This window comes from Pleurodeles waltl, chromosome 4_2 (genome assembly GCF_031143425.1).
Source record: "Pleurodeles waltl isolate 20211129_DDA chromosome 4_2, aPleWal1.hap1.20221129, whole genome shotgun sequence".
Classification (NCBI taxonomy): domain Eukaryota; kingdom Metazoa; phylum Chordata; class Amphibia; order Caudata; family Salamandridae; genus Pleurodeles; species Pleurodeles waltl.
Window position 1 is genome coordinate 658,024,356 of NC_090443.1, and position 20,643 is coordinate 658,044,998.

The 20,643-nt window shown below is 44.8% G+C and overlaps 1 protein-coding gene across 5 annotated transcripts in view; it reads right to left on the reverse strand.

Moving 5' to 3' along the window:
* Positions 1–296: 296 nt before the first annotated feature.
* The window catches only part of LOC138293160 (interferon-induced protein 44-like), a 260,617-nt gene continuing 240,270 nt past the window's right edge, over positions 297–20,643 (reverse strand). For all 5 annotated transcript variants that reach the window (XM_069232216.1, XM_069232218.1, XM_069232215.1 and 2 more), the window contains one exon: positions 297–1,045. In XM_069232216.1, the coding sequence (XP_069088317.1) occupies positions 842–1,045 (204 nt within the window). In that variant the 3' untranslated portion in view covers positions 297–841. The remainder of the gene's footprint in view (positions 1,046–20,643) is intronic.

Sequence of the window (20,643 nt, forward strand, 5' to 3'; positions counted from 1 at the left end):
TCCCATGAGGTCAGTACTGTTCCACATAAAAGGGTCTCTGTCTACTGCGGCACAATCATTGAAAAATGATGAGCTGGAATACTACCCAGTGATTGCCAGTGGTTTAGACCAGTGGTTCTTAATCTTTTGACTTCTGTGGACCCCTACTCAGTCAATACTAGAACCCGGGGACCACCACTGAATCATTATTGGAATTTGAGGACCTGCAGTGTTTATACTAGAAGCAGGAGATGCTGGCACAAGCATTTTCAATAACTGAAAAGCAAAACAAGGCACCAAAAATACAGAAACTAGCATTCATCAAACAAATACATATATAATTAAACGTTTTTAAAGACATAATGAAACAAGGCATTATGACACAGTGAGAATATTTTAGTGCAAGCATAACTAAGACTGCTGGGCCTGTTCAAAGCACATACAGCACTGCTGATGATAATACACAATGCAAGCATCAACAAAATTGAATGTTTTTTCATATTTATATTATTATTAAAAGCAATGAAATGTATTTTGGATACAGTGTTGCTTTTCCTGCAGATACCTTGTGTTCCTACATTCCGAAGTAGTATGAAAACTGCGTAAGGTCGAGTGCTCTCAAAGAGAATTGACACGGAGTCATATGGTATGATAATATTCATTTCACAATCGAACTGCCCATGAGTAGATCAGGCACACAGTTTAATTCCGCGATAACGTTTCTTAAGGTACTTTCGATTTAAATAAAGACAACAGCACTCATCTCATCTAATTTTTTTGTTAAACTTCACACGAAGTGACAATCTGAGGCAGTGTGGTTAATGCGAGGTTTGTTATCACATCGAAAAATTCAGCACGAATATTAGACTATGGCACTGCCTGAACTGGAATCCACTCTCTCAACAGGGATGTTATCAAAATAATTGTCGGCAAAACGCATAATCTGTTGCAGGACATTAAGTATCAAGATGTCATTGTTGTATTCAAGCTCCAACTCAGATGAATAATTTTTAACTGGCAAAATGCAGGAAACTGGTATTCCAAGGCGAGCTGAAGCCGTATTGACCTGCACAAAAATAAATAAAGAATAAAAAAAACGGAACATCACGTGTTCTGTATAAACACAAGCAAAATACATCTTTAACCTTCATTTATGACATTCATTTCCTTCAAAGACTGAAATAAAATTAAAATTTGTATAATTGTTACTAACAATCCTATCTGTGCCAACTAGAAGCAGCTGACGAGCACCTACCTTTCTTAATCACAGCACATGGAGAGCCTGGCAGGGCTTCTCAAAGCTTTTTGGCACCCTGACAGAGGTACGATGTTTGCACCAGTCTTTTTTTGTGAGATCATCGCCTCTACTTCTACTATCTTACGTCTTCTGTCAAAGGGAGAAGCCCTTCCCCTCACCAAGTCGGTGTTGCCTATCACCACAGGGGCTGTATCATGAATGACTGCACTGGCTCAGTGAAAAGCTGAATGCCTGTTTTAATGTGCCTGCGGCGTGTAAAGTGAATGTTTTAACTCAATATTTATCCAACTTAAAGCTTGATTTTCTAACAGTACACCTCGGAAGCAGTGACCATGATCTGCCTCTTTCTGAGCTCTGCTGTCTAACATAATTTACTAGGCCCATTTTAAGGACTAAAGGCTAAGTTCCTGTCCCTGTGCAGATCTGTATTGCAAAGGGATTGGAATTTACTTCCTTTTTTAATCCTAGTAAATTCTGGCATGTATAAGCTGTTGACATTTCTTGGGCGCCAAGCCCCAGAAAAAAAGCTAAACATGGAATCATTTATAACTCTTAATAGGAGCTATCTACATGTGATAAGTACCTCCACCTTAAGTGATGGTATTTACTACATGTGGTAAATATCCCAAAATGAAGACCTAAATTGGAAAAATATCAGATTATATTAATTCAATTTACAAATTGCCGGTGGATGTGAGCTCTACATTAAGCCAAGGCATCTCTTCCTGAAATGGCACCTAGACGTTATGGCAGCGAAGCCATGCCCCCCCACCAGAAGCAGCAGCGGCAAAACGTTTACACTAAAATGATAATAAACCAAGTTTATTATTTTATTGTAAAAGGGACGGGCCCCTCAGCACTCCCCTCAGTGCGCATGTATGTTTGGCCGGCCGGCTCAGCCATCATGCACACAGTGCTCTCTCTAACCCTGCACTGTGTTGCTGGGTTGTAGACAGCAGTCAGAGACTCACACTCTGCCTCAGGGCACCTTGGCTTGGCACTTCGACCAATCCAAATGCTGCTATCATGCTACCAGCAGCATGACAGCAGCATTCGGATTGGCTGCAGGGCAGGCTGGGAGCCTGTGCCTACAGCTGCAGTGGAGGCAGAGGAGCGCTGCAGAGGTGGCGGTAGGGAATCAGGTTTTTAAAATTTTATTTTTCTCCTTCCCTCCCCATGTTCCGCCCCTTCAACACGCCGTGAGCCGCTCCTGCACATAAGGAATGTCAAGACCAAATTAGGATCTCATTGTGGAATCATAAATGGTATGTGAAGAAACATGTTAAACATTTAATAAACCTCATCACAGGAGGTGATTTAAACAAGGATGGTTGGTCTGGCAAATTAAAATGACAGAAAGCTACAAGCATAACATGTTACCATGTTCGTTAAAAGGTTTTGCTGGTCTACAGAAAAAAAAATGGACATTCAACAACTTAGCCTGAAAGGGTTAAGTGTCCTGGGCACCATGACAAGTTACAAATTTGTCCCAGTGGACAGCACAGATGGATTTTGTGGAGAGGATTCTGGCAGTGAAGATGGCATCTGCTGCTTTATGCAGCAAACAGAAAATAGTCAATAGCCTTCCAACCTCTTCGCTTGAAGGGGTAAGTTAAATAAATTTGAGTGGAGGACTCAGTCGTTCTGCTGAGACAGGAAGTTCTCTAAACCAGGGCCAGTAGGATGAAATGGGTCCAGTGTAAGAAATGGTTTAGAGGGATAAGTACCTACATCAAGTAATAATCACAATACTTTTCAGGGAGAATAATTAAGGTCAATAAATAAACCTGAGCTCAACAACTTGGTAGCTGAGACATAGACTAGACAGGCTTAACTTAAGGCAATGTGTCAAGTATTTATACAGTACCAAAACAGTAATAGAATTGTAATGCAAAACAATACAAATCCCAAAATGAACTACAAAAATAAAGTAAAATGTCATAAAGAAAATGACCTAAAAATGACAGAAATCTAATAAGGGGGATCCAGAGATATACATTTATTTTTGCAGTTTTAAGTAGAAATGGCATCAAGACACAAAACCTATGATAGTCAATGGGACCATTAGAGCAGGATCTAGGTGCTATTTGACGCGGACCACAATTGAGCGTGGGTCAGACACGCTAACCACACCCACTCTGGTCAAAGATTTTACCCTTCTGACTTCAGTCCCTTACGTCTTTACTGGATGAAACTTCTATAGCCCCAGGACCTCAGGAGAGGCATTTAGGGACTCACTTGGTGTCAGGCAGAGTCCAGTCCAGGTGCCACTGATCAGCTGGGCAGAAGCAGAAAAAGCCTCTTGTATCCCTGTATCTTGAACAGGAAGTCAGCCTTATAACCCCTGGAGTCCACTTCTTTGAGCCTTCTTCTAATCTTCCACTGCTCCAGAAGTGTTCTGAAGTGGGTGCCTGGAGATGCCACATTTATGCCTGGTTTGGGATTCAAGCTAGTGTTTAGGATTGACCCTTGGGAATGCCTTACCCAATAGTGTAAAGTTTCCTAGGGCTATCCCTACCGACTCTGAGAATTTTCGAGATGGGTCCTGTCTTTGGTCACACTAAACTTGGGCTCTTAAGCTAGGTGTGTGCAGGGAGTTTACTATGGTAAATATGTATCCTCCCACATCTAACACTAAACTCCAGATGGAGATGTGTCCTGTACCCATCAACAACCTCAGGGACAGAAATCTGGTAGAACAAAAGCAACTAACCATGGCCACAGACAGCTGTCAGTGTCAGGTGGAAGACACCCTCCTCCCACTCTCAAACCTGTCATCTCAGTGGTGGTGTCCTGAGACTGGCTCTCAGCCCTACTGTGGAGAAAAGCAACCATACAAAAGAGGCCACTGACAGCTGCCAAATTCAAGTGTCAGGCCCTGGCCATCCATTACAAGGTAGAGGTTCCAGTCTGGGGCCTTGGGCAGGGCCCACCTCTGGCCAGAATACAAATAAGGAGTCCCACAATTCTTCCTGAGTTCTCTCTGGCCTCTTAATGTTTTCAGAGTGGTGAAGGGGGTGAACCAATAGTGGAAGACACCCTACTTCCACCCTCATTCCTGCCATCTCAGGGGTGGTATTCTGAGCCCGGTTCATCAGCTCAGGGATTATACCTGGGACTGAACGGGTGCCTGGCATGTTCAGGACTTCAATGGGGAAACCAGACCCGCCCCCCTTTTAAGGGTGACCCTTAAGGGTGACACCCCTGGTCACTGGCCCTCCCATTATGGTTTGCCTCCTCCTTCTACCCCTTACTCTCCATCTCAGCCTCCATACTCTCGGTCTGTAGACAGTAGCTCCAGAAATCATCGGGGGTGAGGCCTAGTATGGTTGACCCACCCACCTTTTCTCTCATTGCCAAGGATGCAGTCAATAGGCATCTGGGGACTGACAATGACCCTTTTCTGGGCCACATTCCCTCATCCACCCTTCCAGAGACACCAGGGCTGCAGGATGGAAAATCTCCTGCCCATGGTCCTGGGTTACCCTATTAATCAATCTACCAATCAGCGCTGCTAATCACCCGATAAGTTATCCAGGCGCTTGCAGGTCCCCGAGGCTTATTCAAACAGCCAGGTCTTGAGGGCCATTCAGAGCTCTGGAAGTGAGGTGATGGTCCGGAAGTATGTGGGGAGGCTCTTCCAGGTTTTTGCTGCAACATGAGAGAAGGAGTGACCTGCACTTCTACTTCAGTGGATGCAGGGAGTATGGCAAGTGAAAGGAAGAGCGTGCAATCTTTTCAACGGTTGGTGGAAGTTCAGGCAGAGGTTAATGTACGTGGGTCCTTGGTTGTGTAGAGCCTTTATGTGCGTTGGTCAGCAGCTTGAATTGACATCTCTTCTGTATGGGGAGCCACTAGATTTGCCTGAGGTGGGGGTGTGATGTGGGTTCATCAGGGAAGGCCGAAGAGGAGTCTGGCTGCTGTGTTCTGTATGGTCTGAAGCCTGTGTAGGAGGTGTGTGGCGATTCCTACATAGAGGGTGTTGTCGTAGTCCAGTTGGCTGGTGAAAAGGGCCTATGGCATCTTGTGTGTAGAGGTAGCCACTTGAAGATCTTACGTGGCATGTGCAAAGTGAGGAAGAAGGCGAAGGAGACGGCGTTGATCTGTGATTTGATGGTGCACTTGTTGTCAATCATGATTCCAAGGTTTCTGGTGTGGTCGGATGGAGTGGGTTTGGGTCCTAGGTCTGATGGCCACCAGGAGTCGTTCCATGTGTTGCTGCTGTTGCCGAAGATCTTGTTTGCGTTCAGCTGTAGGCAGTTGTTCTTCATCCAATCTGCAACGCTTCTCATGCATCTTTGGAAGTTGGTTCTGGTGGTGAAGGGGTCGTTGGTGAGTGAGAAGATGAGTTGGGTGTCATCTGAATAGGAAATTATGTTGAGATGACGGGATCTGACAAAGTTGCCCAGTGGGGTCATATATGTGTTGAAGAGCCATGGGGCCTAGGGATGAGCCCTGAGGGACACCGCAGGTGATCTCCTTGGGTTAGGAGGTGAAAGGTGGGAGGTAGATCTTATGGGTTCTTCCGGTGAGGAAGGAGGTGATCCATCTGAGGGCGTTGCCATGGACGCCTATTGGTGGAGTCTTTCGATCAGCATGTGGTTGGATATAGCATTTAAGACTGCAGAAAGGTAGAGGAGGGTCAAAGCTGCTGTTTGTCCTCTGTCAAGGAGGGTTTGGATGTCATTGGTGGCTGCCATCAGGGCAGTTTCGGTGCTGTGATTGCTGCGGAAGCCGGATTGGGAGACATGGAGTGGTTGGTTCTGCTCCAGGTATGTCATGAGTTGCTTATTGCTGATCTTTTCCAGTACCTTCATTGGAAATGGGACAAGGGAGATTGGCCTGTAGTTTTTGAGTTCGCCGGGTCGGCAGAGAGTTTTAGGCTTGGACTACTACTCCAGCACTGTTGCTGTTGAACCTCAGGCTCTAGATTTACCTTGGTCTGTTGCATCAGGGACTACCAGATACCCTGTTGCACGAACAAGTGACTCACTTCATATCCAACTTCTGTTACATTTTGATATATAGAGACACACGCTGTTGTGATTTTTCCAGGTTAGACCTCGCATACCCAATAAGCCTTCAAAAAGTCACCTGTTGTGATGAAATACGTGTTGGCTGTGATTGTGGAACAACACTCATCTTATCATTATGATGTCCATATCTACGAATAAAAGGAACCTACTACAACCAAGCTCATCCGGATGACGTGTTGATTATGAACTACTTTGGAGTGCTGCAGTATCTTGGAAAAATATTTGCAGAGGGTTCAGATGTCGTTGGTGGCTGCCATCAGGGCAGTTTAGGTGCTGTGATTGCTACAGAAGCCGAATTGGGAGACACAGAGTAGTTAGTTCTGCTCCAAGTAGGAGTTGCTTGTTGATGATCTTTTCCAGTACATTCATTGGGAAAGGGAGCAGGGAGATTGGCCTGTAGTTTTTGGGTTCGCTGGAGTCAGCAGAGAGTTTTATGAGTAGTAGTCTGATTTCAGCGTGTTTCTAGGCATCGGTAAAGGTTGCAGTCAGAGAGGAAGATGTAGTCCTTGGAGTCTATGGCTAGGGGTGTAATGAAGTATGCGATAGTGTTGCAAAAGATGGAGCACACGCCTGGGGGTCGGTATGCAAGGGTGTCTTTGATGGTTGTTTTGTCATCCATGTGTACTTTGAAGTTGAGATGTTCCATGGGGTTGGTGGTGTTATCAGTGGTGGTGGTGCACTGTGTGGTCCCTTTGGGGATGATGGCTGTTCCTCCTCCCGGCTTGTTGGTGCAGTCCTTGTGAGTGATTTTATATCCGTCGGGGATTGCTGTGGCAATGACTGAGGTGGATGAGGGTCCTACATACACGTCCTGGCATATACTGATCTAGGAAACCAGCTTTTCTACCAGTATGGTCCGGCTGACATAGGTATCTGTTAGAGCAGTGACAGGGATCTCAATTAATGTGATCTGGTGAAAGTGATGACTCTAACCCCCAGGATCCACCAAGCTTATCTTCTGGGGCCAACTCCCAAATAAGGGACATTGGGGTGTTTTTTATCCTCTCTTCCTAGGGACAAACTCCCCTCAAGGCCACACAGACTACATCTGGTGGTGAGTGCCCATCTGTGGGTAGTTTCCAGGGGCAGGCAGAGTTCTCCCACTTGTGCCCTAACTTGTTACAGTCATACACTTTGCCAGAAGTAAGGGAACCATGGTTTCCACCAAACAGAACCTCCCCACTTCTGCTCAGAAGGGATATGGGGATCCCCTGTTCCCCAAAGCCCTTTGGGGAACATCTCTGTTTTATCCTGGTCATATCCCTCCCTCTGTTGTGGGGGGGGGGGCATGAACCACCCTTTTTGTGGTCACTCCCAGGTACCTTTTTAGATACTCTGATAGAGATGAGGAGGGCAGTCTCCTTCCCAAGCTCTCTGGGTGCAGTGAGCTTAGAATAAATATGGTGTAACACAAATATAGAACACAGACTTTACAATTTAATAATAATGAAAGTGCACATCATAATCATTCACTTTGCTGCCCTTCACCCAACCGTCCATAAAATCATCCCATGACTGCAGTGACTGCTTCTGGCTATCCTTGAACTTCAGACAATGCTTCCCAGGGATTAGACCAAAGTTCGCAAAAACGGCTTCTTTCGTGGGGACATATCTCATCCTGTTATCTTTCTCAGGGGTCAACAAAATATCCCTTATGAAATGGGCATGTGCTTCCTCAGGCTAACTGATGCCACATCAAAGGCCTCAAACCACTGGTCGATGACATTCCCTACCAGATAGCTGGGTATCAGGGCTTTGGGGATGTGCAATCTTACCTCTCCTATGCACTTCACTGTCACTGCTACCGTTATCACTGGACTCAGGGAGATTCTTTGCCTTCAGGTCCAGTTACTTCTGGCTTAATTCATGAGCCATCAGGGCCTTTTCTCTTTTAAGACCAAGGCTATTTTCTCCTCATCTAGGAGCAGGACAGTTTTCTTTCCCTCTGTGACAAAGGCAGCCAGTTGTAGGTTTAGGTTTCACAGAGCTTGCCTATCTTCAAACTTTGGTTGGGTCAAGGTGCAAGAGGGCACACTGCTCTTGGCTCTGGACAAGGTAGATGAGTTAGATCCGACATGCTCCTCCTCCTTCCCTGCCACTGGGCCTAGCCAAAGGCCATTCTCCTCTTCCTCCTCCGTTTCTTCATCACCCTCTGACCCATCTTTCTCTTGCACCTGTGTGGTGGACTGTAGAATACAGACCTCCTCCCATGCTCTGAGAGATATTTGGTATAGCTCCTTCTTGGACCCTATTGCCAGCTTCAGCCCTCTCTCCTTTAGTGCTTTGCGTCCCAATCCACAACAGGAGTACACTTCTCAAATAACCCAGGAGCACATCAAAGGCACTTAGAGACTGAGTGGGTGTCACGTAGAGTTTAGTTCGGTTCCAGCTGCCACTGATCAGTTGGGCAGCTGCAGGAAAGGCCTATTGTAGCTTGCTGTATCCCTGTAGCTTGAACAGGAGGTCATCCCTATTATGCTTGGAGTCCCCTTCTTTGTCCTGGGTACAAGAGACGGAGAGCGAATCCAGGCATTCAAGGCTTTTTTCAGATTCTGACAGCAGGTTTAGTGCTCTTCTGATCTTCCACAGGCTGAGAAGTGCTCTGAAGTGGGCTACTTCATAGCTAGAGATAACATTTAGTAAACTCAATATCGTATCCCAACGCTTTCCCATGGAACAGACATCCTTTCTACAGTGAAAATAGGTTTCAAGAATCTTAATCCACTGATCGCACCTAACTTAAGGCCCTGGATACACTTGGTACAATATACTAGGGACTTCTAGACAAATTAATCAAACCAATCAGGATTATACCAAATTTACCATGTTGAAAGGAGGAACACAAGCTCTTGACCTCTGGTTAGCAGGGGTAAAGTGCACAGCTTTCAATATCGTAAAATGAGAACTGAGAGAAATTCCACTTCCATTATACACTCTCCCAAGCTATAACAATATTAATAAAGTATTCCGTTCTGCTAAGGATCTTAGATAGTGTATTAGGTGTCTAGATCCAACTAGGCCAATGGAAGGGGTAGCTAAGTGGAGCACACACCCTCACCCACACAAAGGTGCCATGCTTCATCATCAGGCCATGCTCCTCACAGGGCCAGTGCTGCAATGCCCAATGACCCCCTTTGGGGGACACTTTGCCAGAGATATTTTTATCGCCAATCGGGTTGCAAGCATGCAACTCAAATGCCTCCAATATTGAAGGACACTAAAGACTAAGGGCCTGATTTAGATATTGGAGGAGGGGTTACTACATCATAATGGTGAAGGATATCCCATCCCCCAATATCCAAATCAGGAACTAAGAAGATTGGTAAACATGATTAAAATTAACTGTAGACCCTTACTGCTTTCATTTATTTGTTCATGCAGTCTATGTTAAGGTTAAAACAAATCAGAGAATGCAAAGGAAAATAATGTTCATTGTATCCTTACTAGGTGATTACTAGTTGGTCTAGTGATTCTTGGTCAAAAATTGGTCAACAAGTTTCATGCCTTTTTTGTCCCCGATGATGTAGAGCAATTTATCAGAACCTTACAACAGCTACCTAATCATGTCTGATGAAAGAGTTCCTACACTGACAAAAAGACGAGTGAACACGCACCTCAGTGAAAAACAACAGTAATTGTTGTTGTCCTCATGACTTACATCTCATGTGTTAGGACTACAGCCAATTCAAAATGTTTGTGACATAGTAAAATAAAAAATATGAAAACAAGCATAACAGACATAAAATAAAGTCAACATTCGCTGTAATGTTGAAGCTGAATTGTTATTAAAAATATACCTTGTTTATAGCACACCCCAATATGTTTATTCCCTGCTGGTAGGGCCCCCTTTTCTGCTTGGTTCCGCTGCTCTGCGTCCCCAGTCGATTAATTGAATGTGGTTTGGGCCTGCCCGATCATTACAGCCTACTGGGAACGCATATGACATGAACTCTCCGAGGTCTTGGGACATAAACTCAAACTAACTTTAGGTGGTCCTCTTGGGTATGGTTGACTGGAATGCAAGCAGATGGGCTGACTGTACACTAATGGGTAATTCTACTTTAATTGCTAAATGGGATATTGCTCATAGGCGGAACTCCCCTACTGCCCCTTCCCTGGTGGAGTGGAGGATGGGAGTGGACTGGTGCGCTCAAATGGAGAAGCCTATATATGCTGCAGGGGCAGTCCCAAAAAACACAAGATATGGGGTTGCTGGTGGGCCGTATATAGTTTGAGAATGTAATTTAGTCTGTGGTTAACTGTTCTGTGAAGGTGCTTTACAGGTATATTCGGTTTCACAGTGCTGATGTTTGAAAATCTAATAAAAAATAATGGTTAAAAAAAAATGCTATAGTTGTTTAAAGTGGCATCACAATCATCAGACGTGGTGGGTGCTCAAGTACTCCTAACACCAGCATCTTGGAGCCCTCCTCCTTGATACTGGCCATCACCTTGTCTAACAACCTGTAAATCTTATTGTTACCATGCAGACTGTCTCTGGTGCATGTCATGAATGCACAGGTTTGTCAGTTCAAGGTGAGGGAGAAAGGAGAGACCAACTACCCCAGCAACTGACAGCAGACCTCTCATAGTGTGGTTTGAGGGAGTTCACGAGGAGCACCCTTAAGGGGTTTCGAGATCCGCTAAGTAGGTGGACTTCCCCTTCCACACTCTCATCTCATAGGAGCCTGTCCAGTGATCCTTGATTTTTAGGGGTCTTGAGTCCCACAAAGTAAGGGGGTTCCCCCTTCCTATCCTTCACCTCATGGGGGCATCTCCAGTGACCCTGGAGAGCTCTAGGCTCCACAGGCTGCATATCACACACCTTTTGGCAAGGTTGAAAATCTACAAGAGTTACCTACTAGTCTTATCAGAGTTTCATAATGTCTTGACTCGCCTAATGATTGCTTTTGGCCTTCTTCCAGAAGTGATGCATCTGGTTGCAGAGGGCCAGTATGTAGCTGACCACAACCTGTGGGAGTTTCTGGGAGGCTTGTTTCCTCCCCTCTCTCACAAGACTCAGAGGTCCCCTAACAGGGTGGCATAGAGGAGTTCAAAGGGGTTAAACCCAACCCCCTTCTGTGGCATCTCTGCAGGCAAAGAGAAGGCATGACAAGACTGTTGGAAAATGGGTTATTGGTAAGGGTAGGTAAGTACATACACTTAGCAATAGGCCACTAACCTCCACTTAGGTCCAGTTAGGTCTCAGTACTTTAAACCTAGCTCAACCCTTGGTAGTTTGGCAACGAGCGACAAGGCTTAACTTAGGAGACAGAGTGTAAAGCATTTAAATATCACAAAACAGTAATTAAATAAAACACAGGAAACAGTTTAAAAATCCAAAACCAAATTATAAAAATAGATTATATTTTTATCTTTAAAATGGCACCAAAACGAATGAAATCGGATAAGGGGTCCAGCAGGGCAGTCCTTCTTCTTCTGTAGTTCTTCCTGATAGGAATCTGGTAGGGAACTGAGGTGTGGGTGCAGGTCTGCCAGTTTTATCCTTGCTCCTAAGTGAAAAGCAGGGGGGTCCTGGTTCTCCAATCAGGGGCAGGGTCCTCCCCCTGTGATGACCACTTCCTGGGAAGTGTGGCAAAAATCCATCATGGCTGAAAGTGATTTTTGGAGGTTACATCTGGCCTAGCCCACCCACTGGTGTAGCTAAAAATCCTAAACACACCCCTCTCCTGCCCTCTCCTAATCTAATCAAGGGGGCACCTAATTGTCTGGGTTTGCAGGATGTGAGGGTGCTGCTGGGTTGCTCCAAATGTCCTTCTCTGCCTTTGAAGACTAGTTTGGCAGCCCTCCCACTTCCTGCTTCGCCATCTGCTGAGGGGAGATCTCCTCTCCCAGGCACATCTCTTTGTATGGAGCCAGGCCACTTCACACCTCATCAAGGCAGCCTGGCCAGGCTGCCAGAGACTGGCCAATCAGAGCACAGCAGCAAAAACACTGTAGGGCTGAAGTTGGCAACTTTTCGGGTAAAGTTTAAAACGCTTTACCTGAACAAGTTACAATAAATCCCACAACTTCTAGTTGTGGGATTTAATATAACAATTAATTTGATACCAACATTCTGGTATCTGTTACTTAAGGGGATTTTTAAAATTAAGATAAAGTCTATCCATTCTAGCCTATGGAGGCCATTCACTACAAAGAGGGAAAAACAAATTTGGCTGTTTTACCTCACCAGTGCTTATAAAACTATTTGTATAAGGCCCCTGCTTATTGTTACATGGCACCCAACCCTAGGGGCACATAGGGCACACCTTAGGGGTGACATATGTAAAAAATAAGGTAGTTTAAGACTTTGGAACTACTTTCAATTCCAAAGTCGAATTTGCATGTAACTTTAATTTAAAAGCAGCCAGCAAGGCAGGCCTGCCTTTAAAATGACACTGGGCACCTCAGCAGTGCACCTATGGGGACATTACCTATGCTGGGGTCCCTAAACCTCCATGCCCTACCATATACTAGGGACTTATAGGTAGGTTGACTTAGCCAATTATAATTAGCCTAATTTGCATACTGATTTTACACAGAGCACAGGCCCTGGGACTGGTTAGCAGTACCCAGAGCACCATCAGAGTCAGGAAAGCACCAGCAGAAAGTGCAAAAATGGGGGCAAAAAGTTAGGGGGCCTCTGCAATCAGCCCTGTTCTCTCACAAAGAGGATGTCCCACTTACGCCTTTTTGGCTCATGTCCGTCAGAGTCTTGTCGAATCCCTCCACAAGACACTTGGTTTTAGGGGGTGATAGGGCATGGAGAACATATAAATTACTCCACACTCATTCCACATGGACTTCATGTAAGCGGACATGAAGTTAGTGCTTCTGTAAGACCCTACCTCTTTGGGGAACCCCACCTGGATGAGGATCCCCATCAGAGTCCTGACCACAGCAAGTGCAGTCACCGACCTTAGAGGATGGACTCTGGGTAGCAAGTGACAAGGTCCACCAAGACCAGGATGAACCTGTTGCCTAAAGCTGTCTTGGAGGTAAAAGGGTCCAACAATGTTGATGCCTACCCTGTCAAAGGGAGAGCCAATAATAGGTAATGGGGTCCGGGGAGCTTGAGCTTTTCCCCAACTTCCCCTTGGCCTGGCAGGTGGGACAGGACCTACAGAATGCATCGGAGTCTGCCTTTATCCAGGGCCAAAAGAAGTGGGCAACAAGCCTGGCAAAGGTCTTGTCCCAGAAGTCCCCCAGCACATGGGCAGCAGTAGATCCATGAACCTTAGGCTCGCTATACATGAGGCATTTCTCCCAACAGAACAGGTGATCTCCAGAGGTGTCATCTGCTGCGTGGGCATCAGCTTGCCGCCTCAAGCCCTCTAGAGTGGGGCACTCATTCTGGGCCTTTCAAAGTTACTCTATGGTGGGCCCACCCTCAACTTGCCAACTGGCAAGCTTAGACATTTCACACAGGGTGGCAATGTAGTCCCGGTTGGCTGTGGGGCATCTTCCTCAGGTGCCCAATCAACCTGGACTGGGGGAACTTCAGGGACTGGTTTCATGCACCCCTTGCTCCCACACTTCTTGGCAGCTGCCTAGGCTACTATTGCAGGCTCCAGGCGCCCTTGACCCTCTTTCTGGACAGCCTTAAACCTCCTGGTCATACAGACTTAGTCAAGCAATCCCAATGTCTCCAAGGGTGACCTGAGCTCTACATCCCTGCAGATTGTCTGTTAGGCAACAATCTATTAGCATGGAAGTGCTCATACCTACTTTTAAGGAACCTGAGGCTTCCCTCCACCACTCAAAAGGAATCCAGAGTCACCAGTAGATGAATCATGACTGTCTGTGACTACAAATTGGTGTTAGGGAGGACCTGCTCTTAGGACACCAGCTGACACGTTCAGTAGTCATGCTGCTTCCTATGTCCGTCAGAGCCTCCATCCATTGTCAATTGATGGAGGTACACTGCCTGTACTTAGAAGCATTGGTAGGCATATGGGCTTTTGGAACCATCTCCTTATCCCCCAAGGACACTAAGGTCACCTCTGTCTGCTCCCCTAATTGGGAATGGTTTTTGGGGCCTTTTGGGAACTCCCTATTTTTTAGTTTTTCCTCCCCTCTTTCTTCTGGTGGGACATCTGACCTCCCTTGTGGGAACCTCCCCAGATACCTTTTTGGACACTCTGATGCTGCCCCTGCTTTCCGCCTCCTCAGCAAGCTTCCTGTCGTAATTAACTATGCTGCCCCGTACCTAACCATTCATTGCCTTGCTAGAGTAGCCCACGAAATCCACCTAGGACTAGTTGTGGAGTTTCTGGATGTCCCTGAACCTCTGGCAGTACTTTTCAGGAGTCAGTCCAAACTTACAAATCAGGCTGGCTTTCATGGGGGTGTAGCTGGTTAGGCTCCCAACCTCTAAAGTAAGAAGTGTCCCACCCCACTGCAGGCAAGTGTTTTCAGAAGCCACCGTGACCCCAAGTGCTCTAGTGGGATCTTGTGAACCGTCAGGGCTACCTCATAGGCAGGAAACCATATGTCAGTATCATCCTCTAACACCTAACTGGGGGCCTGATCCTTGGAGATACAGACCTTTTTGTCTCTTTCAGACACTGTTCCTTAAAGCGCCTTTCATGAACAAAGTGCCCCAAAACCAGTTTCTCCTTCAACGCCAGTTTCAACTCCTTCATCCTGAGCTTTGCCATCCCCAGCCTGACCTCTCTCTCCTCATTCCTTTCTTCCAGCTACTCTGGGAATGGGCTGCAGGAAGATACTCTGCTGTGTGCTGTGGCAGGAAGCTTCAACTCAGGGGTCAAGTGATACCTCTCAGCAGGCTGCTGCCTTTTGGGACAGATATCCAAACCCTGTCCTTGCCAGACATCTGCTCAGGCCATCTGCATCTTTTTCGGTTACACCTTCCTGCTGGTACTCTTGGCTGGAATTCCCCTCTCCTTACAGAACTCCTTGAGCTTGCTGGGCCACAGAGTAGGACTCCTTGTTTACAAGCTCAAACTCCATACTTTTAGACGTGAGTTCAGGTACAAAAGTCAGAGAGAAAATTTAGAAAAATCAAAAAGGCCAATCAAGGAGAGTTTAAACTTGAAATAGTCTAACTTATTTATGAGAGATGGTGGTGTAACACAAAATGAATCTAATGCACTGCACAAACACAAGTCCAAATCCCACTGCTGCCACCAGTGTAAGATATTGGGTTGCTGGTTGAGGGGTGTGAAACCCTTCTCAAGCAATAACCACAATTCTTCTCAGGGTGAAGTCACAAGCAAGCACTAATTTAGCCTGTTCTCAGTCCTCTGTAGCTTGGCACCGAGCAGTCATGCTTAACTCATTGACAATATATAAAGTATTTATGCAACATTTTAAACAGCAACACAGTGAAAACACACCACAACAGGAGCCTACAACTGATTGTAAACAAAAAAAAAATAGAGTATTTTTAGTCATGAATCCAGACGAAAGTGACAAAAATCCAATCCATACAACCGGAGACAATAATTTGTAAAGACTTCAGTAAAATAGCACCAACTGTGGAGATCTGGTTGCACCGGACCGGGACAAAGTCACAAGTTCAGGCCAGCTGTGATGGAGCATAGCCTGACTAGAGGGACCCAGTTTGATTCACTGAAAGAAGTACCTTCAATCCTGGTTTGCAGAGCATTGTGAGGATCCAAGTTAAAAGCGCATCAGGCAGCTGAAGCGATGTGTCGGTTCGGACATGTCGCAAGGCTGTGGTGCAAGGTACTGTTACATCGTAGTCTAAGATCCCGCTGCTGAGGGCTTGCAATGCAAACTCCGGAGTTAGGGATGCACTGTGCAGTTGTTTGATGCATTGGTTTCAAGGAGGTGTGAGGCTACTACATGGTTTCCGACGTGATCCAGTATACCATTGATGAGTGATGCAAGGGCCTATGCCAAGGATGCATTATGCAGCGGTGGCTTCTTTGCAGTGACGGGTTGCAATGCAATCCAGGTCGTTGCGATGGTTCCAATCCTCATAGCAGAGGTGATGGATCAGTTCTGCTCGAGGTTGCACAGTGCAGAAAATGAGATGTGTCGGTTCCACTGGGTTCACAGAGTCTAGTATAGCACCTTACTCCCTCTTCCAAGCGTCCAGGACTGTGGTGGCATCACTTGGGAGGGTAGACTCACAAATGGCATCTGTTGATCTTGGGGCACAGAGCATGTCTGTGCTGGAGTCACTACAGCCCCAGCAATGGGTCCCTAAGGGACAGATGGTGCTGGGGGGGGAGGGGCACCAGCAGTAACCTGACTGAAGACTCCAGCAGACCTATGGGACAGGTTAATTTAGTGTTCGCTGTGACTTCACTTTGAGAGAAACTGTGGCTATTGCTTGAGAAGAGGTTCACCTCCTTCAAGCACCAACTCATATCTGATGTAATAATAATAATGCACTTAAAAGGGCTTGCTGTGATATTTGGACATTTGTATATTAATGTGAGTTAGTTGTGCCACATTTTCATGGAGATACAATATTTTTCAAATGGATGCTGTTGTGATGTACTGTTCATCTAGCTCCTGCTCATTTTCTATCCTAATCAATGTCCCCCCCGAGTAACATCTCTCCTCATTGTCTCTGTAGAGCACAGGACATTGTAATTTAGCTGGTTGTTTTCCTTAGAGTGAGAGTATTATGAAAAGAGCTTTCTTCATGTCCCAAATGTTTCGAAGTGCCCAAGGACACTTCTGATGCAGTTCTGCTGTGCATCTGACATAATTCACTAATGCAGCAATAGTTTAAGATTGTTTCATAATATTCTGCATGACTGAACAGCAACAACACAGAAGCTGCTGGATTCTTAGGAAGAAAATAGAAGCATTACCTTAGACACTGTGACATGTTAATTTGTAATTAGTCAATGTTGTGTTATCTGCCATGCTGAAACACTCATTTTCATTTTTCTGTATGCTTCAATGTGTATAAAACACCGTGATTTTAGGAGTGAGCCAGCAACTCTTCCTTTTTCACCTTAAAATCTTTCCAATTTACTTTCCACTAGAGATGGTGTCAGTTTCCTTGCGGTTCTGACAATCATAATTTAATAGAGAAGGTTTTGATTTCTAGAATCTCTAATGGTTTGTCTGGTCAGCTGGGACTTGGATTTATTCTGACTTCTGATAATGTTCTAAAATGATTTAACTTTTCCCTGATGTGGAACTCAGTTATTGAGTGGTCCCAATTACTTATTCATCACTCTGGTAAATGTATGTTGACCTGATAATGAGGAGAGAAGTGTTCTTTAACACAAGATCCCAGGTGTTCGAGTGGAACCATCGCAGGTATTTTCGGGGTGATCTACATTTTGGAGTGCATTAAGAATTTGGGGTTCTGCTCCCACAAGCACAAGTGGCGTTTTGTGATTTTTTAGAACTATTTTCACCTAAAAGTTCAAAAACTCATATCTCTGTTTCTACTGATTAGGTTTTTGTTTGTTTTGGTGTCATTCCATTTATTAAAGTTATTCTAAAGTGGTTTAAGATTTTTCTTGTCTGGTGTATTCACACTATTGTTAGTTGAGTGCTGCTTTAATTTTTTACATATCGTCTTTAAGTTAAGCATGACTGCCTTTTTGCCAAGTTACCAGAGGGTTGCACTGAATTATTTTATGACTTTTGTGGTTTACCTTGACAAGGACTGTGTTTATTTTTTGAGTGAGGCTTTCATCCTTCTAAACTAATAACCTAACTTTTTACAAGTAGTAACAGACAGGGCAACTTTATGTACCCTACTGGGTGTTGACCACCTATTTTCTGGTGGTCATTGGAGAAGCACAATATGAAATTTAGAGAGATATGGGTCTTTGCAAGGACTACTTGTGGTAGCCAAGCATACCCATGACGTGGACCAGCCTTGGCTTTTATTCAAAGAACTATGGTAATGGATAAAAACATACCTCTCCAATCAATAGTTCAAGCAAAAGCGTTGTGGAAAAACAGTCTCTTTTCTTGGAGCAGTTGATTCTTCGAGATATACATTCTGGGAGCGTCATTAGCAGCACCGATATCTTGGATTGCAATGTCTAAGGTTGTATGTAATACCACTGAATCCCCATGCAAAGGTTTACACAGTTTTCTTTCTTGGTATATGTGTTCACAGTTGTTTGGATTAAATCAACTGTAAGAATAGCATAGTTGTACCTTCCATATAGTGCTCAGACAGGAGGACCCACAGTAGCACACACTACCAGTTAGAACCTTGCTAACACACTAAAGTCAACAAGAGCAGGACTCTGTGAGTAGTGCTGAGGCAAGTGTAAAAGAAAAGACTCAAGCCACAACACTTTTTAGTGGTAGATGAAAGACATTCTCTTGTCACTTATTACATAACAATAGTTAGATTATCATTCTTAATAAAAAGCAGGAAAATGGTCTATAGTAAACCTGTTTTAAAACATTAGGGGCCAGATGTATCAAAGGGTTTTTACCATTCTGTGTCAATGGGAAAATGTGTTTGTACATATGGCCCTAGGAGCCTTGTGATTTGCAGAATGCTCATGCCCCTCCCAATCTGCACACTAGCACGTCAATGGGTGAAATGCAGTCTAAACTCCACTTTGTGTATAATACACCTACCAGAGACTCTGGTCTCAAATTAATAGGAATTCAAAATGATTCACCCCACTGGGCCCCATGACACCCATTCCAGGGGACGTAGTTGGGCAACCTAGACCCTTGGCACAGACCAATGAGATGCAGAAGGACATTGCTGGCCACCGAAGCAACATTTCCTGCGCTACCCAATAAACCCTAACTTCCCTACACCTGAAGTAAAAAAAACGATTATGAATTTAGACCGGACCTTGTAGGCAATGGTGAAAAACAGGACCATCCCTATCCTGAACCTACTACATACGCACTCAAACACACACATATAATTAAACCCCACCCCAAGAAATACAAAAAGATTCATACATCAAATCCCCACCTACTAATTTCACCTAAATACCACATTTCGGTCTTACAGGAGAACACAGGGTGCCCACCAAAACCTCCTAAATGAAGGGTCGGGTGGGCAGTAAAAGAGAGTCTGCTAGCAAGTACCAGGAAGGCGGCTCCTGCAAGGCAAAAAAAAAACAAGGTTCTCCTCGCTCCAGGGTTGTATACCCCCTAGGCCACAACTGCCATTAATTCTACAATGTACCATAATATTGATTCTGGATCCCCTGGAAGTGGTGGTCCTGGCGGCCCAACAACCTTGATTGAAGTTAAATATTTGCTCTGGTGCCACTGCCACCAACATCGCCTGCCTTAGGTGCACTACTGCCCATGTTGGGTAGCATACTGAATAAATTAGTCAGCTCTGTATTAAGATAAAAGATTTTCTATGTTGTATTACGAATTGGGGCAGACATTCATTTTGTGACATACAGTACAAAAGCATTCCTGTATCTCTTCAATGCCCATCTTTCTCGCTAAAAGTTTTTTTTTGGTACAGAAGATACCATGTCAGCGGTGCTGAGTGACAAAGAAGGAGGTGAGCAGTATTTTCGGAGTTAACTGTGTCCAAGACCCTTTTTTATTAGGAAATAAATTTGGAGAATTCTCTTGAAGCAATGATTTTATTGTAGTGCTCATGTAGTATTCACAGAATGTGATTAGGCCTATGGCCATACCATGTTCATTCTCCAATGTACGTATTAGTATTTGTAAAACACAGACCTATATGAGGAGCAAAGGAACTATATCAGAAGGGGAGAGGTGTTGGTTTGAGAAGGCCTACAGTTCAGCTTGCAAACCTGACCAAATATGGATGAGATAACATGTTGAAGAAAGACAAGATGATTAAAACATCATCTAGGCCATGGGTACTCGGAAGCAGTTTCTCTGTGGCCACAAAGCATGCTCTGTTGTGTGCATAAGAGCTGTGTTGATGCCAGCAGCACTGTGGGAGGAGGGTTTAGTGAATTGGGGGGTGGGAGGAGAATCAAATCATGTTGTGATCAGTGAGTTATTGTGTCATTATGAGTGCTGCATTCCAAACTGTCCCCTAAACGGAGCCCCTAGTCTCTAATAAGTCATAGATTTGGCAATACTGTGTATGCCGTCCCTGAATCCCTATCCATTTACCAGACCTTGGTTTAAGCCTTAACAGAGTCAAGTGTAAAAATAAGTAACATGATGACTGTATTGGAATGAAATAGGATTGCACAATGCGAAACCAAAAACTTAGTATCAATCCTGGCTCCCCCCCTTGACTAAATTGTATGATCATAGGCAATTGTCTAATTTCATTTTGCCTCCTTTTCTTCATTATGACATATAAGAGCACTTTGAAATACAGGAGTTTAGGATATACACTGTCCAAAACCTTCATTTGTGTTTGATTTAATAAACCATAATATTGTACATGTGTGAAAACAACTCATGCCACAGAGA